We start from the raw sequence: 13896 nt of genomic DNA on the forward strand, positions 1-13896 counted from the left end.
TCACCCAAGTGTCCAGAACATATGACAGAGTGGACGATAAGATTACAAATCTTATCGTCACAATCATACAAAATTGACCTGCACCGAGAACACATGTCCTGATGCCACATGATCTTATGGACATCCTTCAAAGACGGTGTTCATTACAGACAAACTGTTATGTGCACAGGTCTAATAACACCATCTTACAGGCTTTTCCTCACACTGTCCTTCAGGTCTCGCTGTGATTGCTCACATGAGCACTGGGGTCTCCCAGTAAGACAGTAGGACATCTGAAGTTGCAGGGAAACAATCCTCTGATCTGCTCGCAAAATTCCCAATGTACAGGAAGCACACTCAGGGGGATACGAAAATGCTCATCCCTGCCAGCTGCCTCCAGACTGGAACAGAGTCCAGCCCTCTCCAAAAGACTGGATCCATTCAGACTGAGATAATTAGTGTAAAATAATTAGTATTACCAGATTTAACAACAGTTCCCCGTGTTTGTTATAGACAGCATTAATTGTGATTGATTTTAGTTGTTACCATGTCTAGAGATTGTATTAATCATCCAGACAGTTTCTGTTACGTGTGTGGTTCATTCATGACTGAAGCACAGCGTCACCCAATTACCACAAACCTTAAGAAGACCTACAAATTGTGCTTTGGCTGTCTGCTGGATGACCAGGATAAATCTTGGGCTCCACACGTCATCTGCAACAGTTGTTCCAATGGACTGCGTGACTGGCTAAATCTGTGAATGGCCACAATGCAGTCCCGATGATGTGGCTGACATAGAGCCTACATATGCTGCTCTAATCACAGAACTCAGCAGAGGTTATCCAAGCTCCCTGATATAACCAACATACCTAATTAAGAGACTGGCAGCCTGGGAACTGTGCTGAAATAATCCTATTTTTGTAATAACTGGGATAATATACAAAATAAGAGGAGAGGTTGTTGGTGCAGGGCAATGGATCAATAAATCATGACTAATGTGACTATGTGAAAATGTTAACAAATCAATTTAGGCACAGAGTTAACGCAAAGAGCTAGTGACACTCAGCGCTTAGTGAAAAACAGTCTAATGGGATAGAGAATGATCCAAACATCCATAGCTTCAAAATCGGGGTTTAGATCATAAAACTAAGATTTCATTTTATTTTTATATTTATTTTTATTGAAAGCACCGAGTGCTTAGGTGTACCAAGATGCACTTGATGCACTAAAAATATCCATGCGGAATCTGGGGCAAATTCATTTACATATCACACTTTCTTTTTTTAATCCACTGTTGAGTGCTTTTATCAGTGTTGAGTGCTGATAAAAGCTGCGAATGCATCTCCATCTCTGGAGCATGTGATGGATACTTGAAAAAAGTGCCAGTAACCAGCATCAAACTCTCATTTAACAATAGACTGTTAGTGTAATTTCAGCCCAATTACATGGCCGGGCTCTTTGTTTTTTTCTCTCTTTTATTTTCCCTCTCAGATTGCTAGAAGCTCTTTGTGGAAAAATAAAGCTGTTGAAAACATGTGTGACAATTTTCTCAAAACACTGCAATTACAATGGGAGAAGCATGCAAGCGGCAGCCATCTAAAAGAAATGTCATTTGCATGATTTTATTTCTACTGAATTGCAGTGTGTCATGTAGTTAGGGCTGCATAAAAAATCCTCCATTTATGTAATTACAGTTTGTGTTATCGGTTCTCACAGCCTTTTACTTTTCCAGCATGCTGGGTGCATGAAGAGGTCATTCTCAAAGATACCATTTCAAAAACAAACAGCTGCTGGCACAGTGATCTTGATTCCTTATCTCATCTTATATACTCCTCCTTCACATTTTACTGAATAGATTACACATTCTGTCAAAACAGTTAAACAGTATTAATATCCCAAGATGAATATTTTCTGCAGTACAACACTTCTCAACGTTCGCCAAACATCCTGAGAAAGAACAAATGACGGCTAAGACATCCAGGGTAGAGGGACAGAGGCCATAACACATTCTAATTTAACACATACTGTGAGTAAGTCTGAAGAGGAAGAACATTATGCATTAACCTATTAAAATAATCCACTCATTCTCTTCTGGTTATTCTTATTCAAGACAACAGTGATAACCACCATGCCACAGAGAAAGTAACTGACATCTATCACTCCGGAAATGATTGCAAACCACTTCGAGCACCATTATCCACAAATAGGGAAAACCTGGAAAAATAATAAACCTTTCCAAGGGTGGCCAGCCGACTAAAGTTACTCCAAGAGCGCACCAACAAATCATCCAGGAGGTCACAAACAAACCCAGAACAACAGCTAAGGAACTGCAGGCCTCACCTGTCTCATTTAAGGTCAGGAGTTCATGATTCATCTGTAAGAAACAGACTTCAAGAGGCAAATATGGTGGGATAGTGTGACGGACCACTTGCCGTAATTGATTTAACCATAAATTCTGCTCTCTACCTCAAAATCCTGAAGGAGAATGGTGGCCATTTGTCTGTGCCCTAAAGCACAAGCACCCTTGGGCTATGCAGCAGTACAATGATCCAAAATACGACAAGAAGTCCACCTCTGAATGGCTCAACAAAAAGCAAAATAAAGGTTTTGGAGTTGTCTAAAGAAAATTTAGAATTAAATCAGATTGATATGGCTGTGCATAACCTTAAAGAGGCCTTTCACGTTCAAGAACTCTCCAATGTCACTGAATTAAAGAAGAGTGGGCCAAAATTCCTCCATTGTACTATGAATGGCTCATTGCCACCAATATCAAACACTTGATCGCAGTCCTTGCTGCAAAGATTCAGACAACTGGTTATTAGGTTGGTAATAATTACTTTTTCACACAGGGTCAGGTAGGTTTGGAGAACCTTTTTCAAGTAATAGTAATAATAAATAAAATGAAAAGTAAGAAAATACATGTACTGTATTTACACAAGTTCCCTTTATCAAATACAAAATGCTCTTTGTTGATCTGAAACATACAAGTGTGACAAAATAAACTAAAGACTAAGAAATCGCCTTTTGATTACACTGTATCTTCTCTCCTTTTTGCCAGTCGGCTGTTCATTCAAAAGTATTTTTGAAAGAGTGTGTGAATATGAAATGTGGTGTTTCGGTGTACATAGGGTACTCTGACGTTTTCCAAACTATGACCTGGGTTTCTCTGCCAATTCAGTTAATACAAAAACCTTTTATCTTGTCCAGATTTAACTGTGTTGGCTCAATCTAAATGCTCATGCAGCTGAATTCTCAGCGAAGCTCTTCATTAACCTGCATTCACGATGACACTAATTAGAAATAATTAGCAACTGAAGTGAATGTTCAGTGCCATTTCTTCCAGTTTATACATCAGGACAAGCAAGGCAAGCACTGCCTGCCCAGTGAAATCTAAAAATAGGTATCGATTAAACTGTACTGCTCCACAAATGATCTCATGTTGCTTCTTTGAACTCATCCTGTAATTTACTGCCATCTGGTGGTCACAGTTGGCTAGCTGAACAAGGAGTCACCAGAATCTAATTTCTATTATTTTCATGGTGACGTCGAAATAAAATAAGAAAAAAACGTGTGGGGCCAGTTTTGTAGCCACCTGCTGGCCTGTTCGTGCCAGTGGCTATTTTCACCAAGCCCAGTTACGAGTTCACCTGGGAACTAGAAACACTAAATTAATTATGCTTTTTTCTTGTCGTCTGGTTTACTAGCTTATTATTTTGCAGATTTAGATGATGAAGATTGTAAATAATAAACCTTTATATTAATATTTAAAAATATAAAAGGTAAAACCTTTTTTTTGGACCCATAAGCAAACATGGGAGCAGTAAAACGTTTTCCACCACTGCTCTGGGGAAAGGGTACGTTGGGCACTGGAAGTAATAATATATTACACGTCCAGCCAGGAAGGACTGCAGAAAGCTAAAAATACCCACACAGAGTGCAGCATGAATAAAAGAATAAAAACAGCTGAACACAGGTGTATTAGAATTAACTGGTATTTATATGACACTTTTCTCTTCTTACAACTGATCAGCTGTTTCTGTAACGCAGTGTAATTAATATATATTTATACTGATTTCTTTACTTTTTTCATTTCATTTTTTTGCTCATTGACTATAAAGAATTATGTAGAAGTTAAGCTTCTTCTACATAATACATACACTCTACACTCTATAGTGATTATGTGAAAATGCAGAAACTACCAGAAGCTAAAACTCTTCAAACCACCTTCAGTACAAACAAATTCCTGACCTTGCACCTCTCTACATCTGGCTTCAAGTACAGTGTGCAATGAAATCAATAAAAGACTAGAAGTGTGCAGCAGGCTTCACAAGTTTGGCAGATTAATAGAAAGCCAAAGGAACATTTTATTATATAATTATATGATTAAGTATTGATATGTAAAGCCATCCGTTCATTAATTCCATCCATCCTTCCACGATTTGACTGACTATAATGGCATAATATTCACCTAAAATTAAAGTTAATCTTTTTGTTATTTAAATTGGTTTTAGCAATACGTGAACAACCATTGTGTGATAGACAGTCGTTTCTTTTCAACAGGCAGGAGAAGAACCAGAAGGAGATTAAACTTCACAGAGACAGAGAGTAAGAGTAGAGTAAATGACAGGCAAGACAAACATTGGAGAAAGGAGAAAACACACTCTGACCGATGTGTGAAAACCAGATTATCATGGGAACCGGGCTTAACGTAAGATAAGTCATTCCGAAAAGGACAGAAAATATAAAGGTCAAAACAGATTATGAGCGTTTCTGACAGGAGCAAACTAAGAAAAAAACTAAGGAGCTAAAAATGGCTTCTTAGAAGAAGAAGAGAGTTGTATTTTGCAGTGACTAAGAAAAATCTCTTCATGAAAATTATATTGTCTTTATATGTAAATATATTTAAAAAAATTTAAAAAAGAGGACCAGAAAGAGTAAGATGAGCTCAGAGGGGTCTCACAGGAAACAGGTATGTCTTCAATCTCTCACTAATCTCTGGCTAAAAGTAGAGATTCAACATATCTACTGATACCCCTCTACCACCACAGATGACATCTTAAAGAAAATGCCCTACATGGTTGAGACAGCTTTAGCTTTTTCTTAGGAAGAATCCTAACCTTCACCTAAGACTGCATGCTGAAAATTCTCCTTCTAAAGGCTGAGAAGGAAATCCAGTGAGCTGTACTGACCGCCTGTTTCGTTTTGGAAATGTCCTCCATCTGAACATGTAGGTCTTCAATCTCCACCTCCATGGACTTTTTAGCTTTAACTGCAGCTGCACAGGTGAACTCCGACTCCTCTAACTGAAACACACAGACATTGAGGAAAAGAATGAGCTCAGGACGACTTCACAGTTAGTATCCCAGTAGATATATTACAGTTTTTTAATGGATTCTGGTCCCAGTCAAGAATCCAGGTGGCTGGGCTTTATTTGGAAAATCTTCTGCTTTGGATCAGAGGTTTTCAGACGGTTCAGTCCCATAAGAAGGCACAGGGGAGTTGAAGTGAGGCCACAGACATGAATGCTTTGAGTCATAACTCAATCACATCAGGGGGTGTTTTACAGCTTAAAGCCTGAAAAACTGTCACAAAAAATAATCCAAGATTATGCTAATTACCATAACAGGAGCATATAAAATGTGTTGACATGTAAATGTGCTGGTGTCAGTATTTGACTTCTTTCATTCTTTGGTGTTTTTCTATCTAGATATGATGCACTGGTCTGCATTGGTGCATCATATCTTTATTCTCTTCCCCCTCTTTCTTAAATAGATAACTATCATATCTGATATCATATCTCACAGTACAATAATATTGAATGGGTTGCATTGTTGTATTTTGTCATGTTTCTCAGGTCTTTGTCTGAATTTCTACGAACATTATTGCTAAGGATTGTCTTATTGCATTGGAGTCACACTGGGTTAAATATGTACACTTGGGTTTTAAGGGGTATTTATTATTTTCTTCTTTTTTTGGGTTGTATGGAAGCCCCAAACGCAATTTCATTGTTCTTGACAATGACAATAAATAAATACTACTATCTACTTAGATTAGGGGTCTTTCCATTTTCCCACAAGCCACAGATGATAGCATGTTTTTGAAACTGCTGCTGTCAGTAATTTATGAAGTTGTGGCTGTACCTGATTCTTGAGTTGGGCGATCTCCCTCTTGCTGGGTGCGTTATTCTTTATGTGGTCCAACATGATCTGGGCATCTGCTAGCAAAGCCTTGGTTCTCTTCAAGTCCTTCCTCAAGCGCTTTTCAACCTCTATGTCACCACCTCTCACCTGGGAACCAAGATGACCAAAGTGTGACTCAACTGACTGAGTGGGACAAGTTATGGTAGTTATAGTAGTTATAGTAATACACAGTGTGTTTTATCATTAAAGGAAGAATCCTTAGATTATCTAGCATACATAGAACTTTCTGAAAAAACTGAAATTTCTGAATTGATAAATTAAATTTGGCTACAGTGAAACACTACATACGAAGAAAGTAACAATTTTAACTACTAGATAAACTTTAGTAGTTTCTTACTTACTAAAGACAATATTCTTTGCATTACAAATGTTTTAAGTATGTTTGAATAAACAAATGAATTATTACCTTAGCATACATTTGCAAAAATGTCTAAAAAATGTCTAAAAAATGTAGTCTAAAAGAATATCATGAAACGAAATGAGTGATGCTTACATCCCTTGATAACACAGCTCATTTTAAACATAAACACCTCACACAACTTGTTAAGTTTAATTTATTTGCCCATACTCATATAAAATTGGATCTGCAATCAGATATGTAAATTTTCTTCTGCTATGTCCACAAGGCCAAATTTTGCTAAAACCTCAGGTCATGTCAGATATTTGCTTACAGTTTTATTTCTTTTTTTTACAGATGCTGCTCCGGTTGCATTGCACTGTGTTCATTGTATTTACCTGGTCCTGTACAGACAGAAAGTTCGACTCCAGCTCTCTCTTCTCTTTCAGCACCTTCTGCTTCTCATCATACTCCTCTTCAAGCTGGACTTCCATTTGTTTTAGCTACACAAACAGACACACACACAGTCGTAATGCAACTGTTCAAGAACCTTTTACACAGTCACCATATTAACATATTATTTTCACATGCCAGCAATAGTCAATAAAAGCTGGTTTGGCTCAATTTGTTCACTTAGAAAGAGAGGTCACTGCAAATCAATACAAAGTGAAACTGGGATCATAATGCCCTGTCATTGAACAGTTTGAGTATGCCAACAGTGGGAATCGTGTGCTATGGCCTTCAGCTATTAGACTGCCAACTGAACATTTATTGAAGAATTGTGGACAAGACTGACGGCGCTCTCCACCACCATCACTGAAACGACAAATGAGGGAATTACTTTTGGGAAAACGGTGCCTCATTAGGCCCGCAGAGACCCATGAGATGCAGATGTTACATGTTCTTGTGACATGTAACATGTAATAGCCCAACACCGTATGAACACCTTTTTCCCCCATTGTCACCCATGTGTACATGGAAATGTGTCATATGCCAAAACATCCTTGGACAAGATACAACAGCATTTAGGTGCACGTTGGTTATATGAATGAGTGCGAATGGGTGACTGAGGCAGGTACTAGCACCAGTCCATTTAACATCTTGTGTCATTTAATTCATCTTGGTAGTTTCTGGATTCTTGGTGAGTTAAGTTTATAATCTCAAAAAAGAAAGGACTTTTTTTCTCAAACCTTTCAGAGTATTTCAAGAAGTGAAGGCTATTAGTAAGGGTTTGATTAATTACACATTGATCCTACCCTGTGAGTCAAGTCAAATCCACCATTTTTAATTCTATTGCACATTTAAAAACAATAGCTGTTCTCTGAAGTGCTGTGCACCTAAAAGAAATATGCACACAAAGTCAAGCATCAAGGAAAAACATTTAAAACAGGGTACATGTTAGTTCAACGGTTTTCTGTGGTGTCTAGAAACCTCCCATAAACAACACTGAATTGATAGCAGCTTGATTGGATTTTGTCATATTGTTGTCATCATTTCATTTATCCTTTGCTGTGCATGCCCTTACAGCTAATTTCTCCATCAGTGTCTCTGGATCTAGTCTCTAGCTGTGCCTAAAACCACAAATTTTAATCCTGCTTCTCCTAAACACTTGCTGACAAGTGTTACAAAATGTGAAAAAGCACTTTCTCACCTTTTTGCTACATGACTGCCTGATCTCCTCCACTTCCTCATCTTTGCTCTCAATCTCCTTGGAATGGGTTTGACGCAAGCGCTCCATCTCCATCTCAAGACGTAGCTTACCCTGAAAGAAACACAGACCAGATGCTCTGGACTCACTGTGGCTTAAAGAAGCATAATGTTAATGTTCCGTCTTTGCCTTGATGGAGGTATGTGTCCAATGCCATTCATATTTCACAAAATATACTAGCAATATACTAGCATGACTTTCAGAAGGAGTTGAATGTGTACAAAAACAAGAATCATTACATTTTGGTGCAGATTTTGAAAACTTTCTTTAAAGTTGCAGGATACTGGACTTGGATGTGGATGCACACTTAATGTCCTTTTTGTTCATCTTTGTAATCTAAAAAGCATGACTACCATCCTTAATACTAGTCTAAAAACAGCCTTAAAATATCATCCAGTTAAGGAAATCCCAAAAAGCTGGTCCTGTTCATCTGGACGTAGTGTTTTCAGTGGGAGAAACGTTTCGTCACAAATGACATCACTTGGATGACTTCATGATCCGAGAAAGTGAATTGGTCACTTGAATGAGTGATGAAACGTTTCTCCCACTGAAGACGCTACGTCCAGATGAACAGGACCAGCTTTTTGGGAATATAAATAAAAAAAATTACTAAGCAAAAATACAGCTTTAATTGGAGTTTTTTTTAGTTTTTTTCCTTTTTCGTGTGTACCTGCTCCAACATCTGGATGGTACCAGCCTGCTCATCAAGCTCTTCTTCTTGGTCTTTCACCTTTGCCTCTAGATCACGAAGCTGCTTCTTCACCTGCATAGAAAAAAAATGATGTTCCAAAATGAATACCTGATATTCAATTAATAAATGAATGCACCATCATATATCTATTTTAGTTGAACAGACAAAGAACAGTTTTGATTTTTTGTGGGTGTGGACTGGCACAAACAGATGGAGTGGATGGTTTGACTAACTAAAAGAGGAATAGGACAGACCTTGGCCAGTGATGCCTCATCCTTTGATTCTTGGGAGTTGAGATCCTGCAGCTCGGCCTCCAGCTGCTCCAGCTTCAGGTTGACTGCACAAGCTTCCAGGTCTTTGTCCTGCAGGACAGGTGATTAGAGTCAGAACACAGAAAAGGGAACTGCCACATGTGCACGATGGGGAAAAGTTGAGATACTCTGCTCTACACATAGCCACAAAGTGGAAACACACAAAAGGGAAGTTACAATTACAAGTTAAAATGACAAGCTTGTTCTCTGTAACAAGCACAGTATGAAGCTGGAGGTCTTTACAATATATTACAACTGCAATCAAGAGCTACAAGTTTCCGTGGATAAAAATTGTAGACTTGGCATGAGTTAGACACGCAATTAGAATAAAAATGTACAGTCTTGTATGAGGGGCCGTACAAGCCAAAATTCATACTTTCACTCTCACATAGTTTTATTTTAATTTTTATATTTAGATATTTTTATTCTTATGTTTACACATATTTAACACACACATTACAATATTGTGTTCTCTTATACATGTATTTTAATGTACATATTCACAAATTTTCACTCTAACATACATGCATTTTCATTTATGCATTCCTACATTTTGCTCTCATTTACATGCATTCAATATGCATTTAATCTCCCAAATAATATATATATGTAAGAAGAGAATGCTTACATGTCTGAAGAAAATATATGTATGAAGAGAATAATGTATGTGAATGAAAGAGTGTAGTGGAAACGGAAGGCTGGGTGTCTGTACCGCTGTGATTGGCTGGAAGCACGCGCAGGTCACTTTCAAGTGTCTGACAGCATGGAGGGGGGAGAAGAAACTCGAGTTCTTCAGCAAGCTATCTATGGCGTTATTTTTGTGCCACTATTCTGAGCGCAAGTAAAAAAAAGTTTGCAGGTGCAAGTGTTGCATTTTGAGGAGAAATTTATTTTGAGTGAAGAGAAGAGAGCAATGTGTTGCTCGTGCTTAACGCGATTGGTCCCATACTTCAGCTAGAATGAAAAAAAGACAAAGCTGGAGTTATTCTGTCTTTACGTTGCACAGCTGCCTCTTCTCCCCTCAATCTCTCTCCCTCCCTCTCCTGTTGCTACTTCAATCTCTCTTGTTTGTTTATCGCCCACTTTGCGCCATAAACAGGAAACCAGCGGATGTTGCTCTAAACAACAACAGCAGCACGTTCAAGCTTGATCAGCTGTTGTTAGAATTTATTTAAAATTAATTTCTAGTATCAGCTGATGTTTGCTGGAGCCACAGCTGTAAAAGCTGCTGCTCATGATATTGGTTTGGAAACATGAAGGTGATACAAATCATACATATATACCAACAAGACCGTGTACGTCACTGTCACAACAGCGTTTGTTTTAGTTCAAAGGCTTTATGGTTTTTCCTATAATACCTGGTGGTGTAGTCGGTGATTTTTTTGTCAGTTGAGCCTTATATATTATGTTTAACCCGAGCGACCACCCGGTCAGCTGGTGGGTAACAGGCATCTCTAAAAACGTCAGAGCACTTATGCAAATATGTGATGTCTTGATGAATCGAGCAGATATTAGAAGTTTACACAGCACCATTCTCGCATGAAAATATCTTAAAAGTTTATTTTGTGACCCAGACAGAGTAATGTTTCAAACTCCGCCACTCGGTTCCTCCGCCACTGCCTCGTTTGAGTTTTGGACAAAATGGATTCTGGGATATTGCATTTCGTCATCTCGAGCTGATTGGAGACCAGAACAGCCAATCAGATATTTTTGCATCCAAGTCTGTGATTGGCTGGTTTTGTGGCACAAATGTAACACAAAGAGTTGAGCGCGCACAGGCAGAAATGTTGAGAGTGCGAGCAACACATTGCGAGCGAGCGCAAATGCAAAAACTGAGCGAGAGGGGCTGCTGTTGTGTGTGTGATAGAGAAGAGTGAGTAGCCCAGGTCAGAAGTGTATGAAGTTGTGTGTGTGTGTGTGTGTGTGTGTGTGTGTGTGTGTGTGTGTGGATAATAGCAAACACTGAAATACATTTTTTGCACGCAGCAATGAATTTTGTTCACTCAAATTCAGCTTTTCTTCGCTCAAAATAAATTTCTCCTCAAAATGCAACACTTGCACCTGCAAACTTGCGCTCAGAATAGTGGCACAAAAATAACACCATAGATAGCTTGCTGAAGAACTCGAGTTTCTTCTCCCCCCTCCATGCTGTCAGACACTTGAAATATTGCAATGTGTGTGTTAAATATGTGTAAACATAAAAATAAAAATATCTAAATATAAAAATTAAAATAAAACTATGTGAGAGTGAAAGTATATGTGTGTGAAAGAAGAATGTATGTGTGTGAGAGTGAAAGAATGAATTTTGGCTTGCACGGCCCCTCATAATCTTGGATCATATTGTGCAGCCATCCTGGTAACTACAAAGGAGGCCCAAACAACAATTTCTTCTTGCAGCTTTAAACTTAAACTCACAATGATCACACATGCTCATCTAAACATACTGATTGTCTTTACTGCTCAAAGACAATAAGTGACCGAGTAAATACAAAATCTAAATATGAGTAGGATGCTGAAAACTTTAAAATGCTGGGGTATCTGACACTAAATAATTCACAAATAACGCACCAAGTCCCAAGAAAAGAAAAACCCCTTCACTAAAGCAACGTGCCACAGTGTAGCCCACAGAGACACAGACCTCCAGCTGCTGCCGGAGGCCGAAGACCTCTCCGGTCAGCACGTCTTTCTCTCGAGCCAGTTTCTCCCTCAGGCTTCTCTCCCTCTGCACCTCATCCTGGGCTGCACTCAGCTCACTGTCAAACCTTTCAAAAATACACACACACACACACACACATAAAACACTGTAATTTATTTACAATTACTGTTGTTATTACACCATTACTAATGGGCCTTCCAGGAACCAGGCAGAGGTATGTAAAGTAATAGAACTGTGTGATGACATGACAGGTAAAACTTGACTGCGTGTGTTTGTGTACTGACTTCCTCTGCTTCTTCTCCAAATCATGGTTGCGACTCTGCTGACCCTCCAGGTGAAGTTTAGTGTCCTGCAGCTCGGCTGTCAGTCGCTGGGCTTTCTTCTTCAGCTGCTGGATATTTCGCTGAGACTCCTCATAATCAGCCTCCAGGTCACTGATCTGCACAAAAAGTATCCTCAATATGTTAAGAAGCCTGTTTGATGAATGCATAAAAAATACAGTCAAGCAGTACGCAAGCAATTTATTGTTTTTAAAACAGCTTATTAAGACCATTGTAGCTTAAAAACCACGTGGGGAATGAGATTAGTTTTCAAATTAAAAGAAGAAAACTGGATTTATTCCAATGTGCTTTCAGTTATATAGTCATAAATGTGCTTGCTTTGAGTGCAAGTGTTTGTTTTGCTTAAGGATACTATTACCACTTGCTGAGCACTCTTACTGCAATAGATGCTCAAATCAAATTATAATTTCTAATCAGATAAGTGAGGATGTCACTTGTGATTTAACCCAGATTCACCCTATCATCAAAGTCTCAGAAGAGACAACAGTTAAGGCCATTTAGCAAAGTGTGAACAAAGCAAATCATCTTTCTTGCTGTCAATTCCTTAAAGTAGTCACAGTTTGCATTGATGACAGCTATGCACACGTCTGGTAAGAACTTAAACAGCTTCATGACATCATCACCTGAAATAATTAATTCCCTTCTTAATGTGTTTAAAACTAACCAGCTATGTTGTTATACCTTCGTTATCTGGGAGCCATGAAAGTATGTGTTGCATGTTTTGGTATGACACATTATATTGTCAGAATATATATATACTGAATAACTGTTTTTGTAATAAAATAAGGAAATCAGAGTCATATAATTAAGATAAAGCCCAAGATTTTACTGTAAAGAAAAACTTGAATTCTGTTCATAAATATGTATCAGTGTCCACTCACCCTCCTCTCCAGCTGCCGCTTGTTCTGCTGCTCCACCTCCAGTTTGTCATCAAGCTCCTGCTGCAGTCTCTTCTTGGTGAACTCGATCTCCCTGATTGCTCGCTCATACTTCAGCTTCCACTCTCCTCCTGTGATATTTCGTACTTTTATTGTCTACATCATGTGCTCTGTCACTTGTGCTACCCCATGTACTCAATACCACACATGTATTTACTGTATCCAGCCATAAAAGACATTCTGAAAGGCTGAGAATAAAAACATTTAGATGCTACGAACTAAAGTCAACCTTGCTTAGTCCAAGGCAAAACATCTCCAAGGATATCTTAAAGCAATTCATACATCTATTGTAAAGCTTAATTGAAATGCAGATTTCATTTTCCAACAGGACTTAGCAAATGCCCACAGTGTCAGTGTTATTACTGTGCTTGAATGACCAGCTAAGTTACCTGACTAAACCCTATAGAGCGTCTTCAGGGAATTGTCGAGTGTCCATTAATTCAACATTCTCTTATTTTACCAACAAACCTCAATACTCTGAACTGCACTTTAGTAAGACCTATACAATTGTCAGTTATAGCCACGAGGAGCAACCTACAGGTACTGAATGTACTTCAGTCCTGCATAAATACCCCTCCATGAGTGTGGTGCTACATCATTTTTGCTTTACTGTAGTACAAAAGTGAAAAGCTGTTGCAAGATGGAGACACTGAGGAATCAATTCTTCTTTCACAAAGTCTGCAGGCCAAACAAAGACGGCTGGCAGCAGGCCTGCAGGGCGTCATGAACTGAGTC

The 13896-nt window shown here is 38.6% G+C and overlaps 1 protein-coding gene across 10 annotated transcripts in view; it reads right to left on the reverse strand.

The window, feature by feature from the left end:
- Positions 1 to 13896, reverse strand: part of myo18ab (myosin XVIIIA b) — a 132272-nt gene that overhangs the window by 24520 nt on the left and 93856 nt on the right. For all 10 annotated transcript variants that reach the window (XM_086260622.1, XM_086260621.1, XM_086260623.1 and 7 more), the window contains 9 exons: positions 13105 to 13232; positions 12167 to 12321; positions 11865 to 11988; positions 9170 to 9277; positions 8895 to 8987; positions 8168 to 8278; positions 6915 to 7019; positions 6120 to 6266; positions 5169 to 5282 (listed from right to left, as the gene is read on the reverse strand). In XM_086260622.1, the coding sequence (XP_086116748.1) occupies positions 5169 to 5282; positions 6120 to 6266; positions 6915 to 7019; positions 8168 to 8278; positions 8895 to 8987; positions 9170 to 9277; positions 11865 to 11988; positions 12167 to 12321; positions 13105 to 13232 (1085 nt within the window). The remainder of the gene's footprint in view (positions 1 to 5168; positions 5283 to 6119; positions 6267 to 6914; positions 7020 to 8167; positions 8279 to 8894; positions 8988 to 9169; positions 9278 to 11864; positions 11989 to 12166; positions 12322 to 13104; positions 13233 to 13896) is intronic.

Source organism: Aulonocara sp. 'chitande type north' Nkhata Bay, linkage group LG14 (assembly GCF_057382095.1).
Source record: "Aulonocara sp. 'chitande type north' Nkhata Bay isolate Kocher_YH1m ecotype deep benthic linkage group LG14, A_spYH_male_GT1.1, whole genome shotgun sequence".
In the NCBI taxonomy this organism is placed as follows: Eukaryota; Metazoa; Chordata; class Actinopteri; order Cichliformes; family Cichlidae; genus Aulonocara; species Aulonocara sp. 'chitande type north' Nkhata Bay.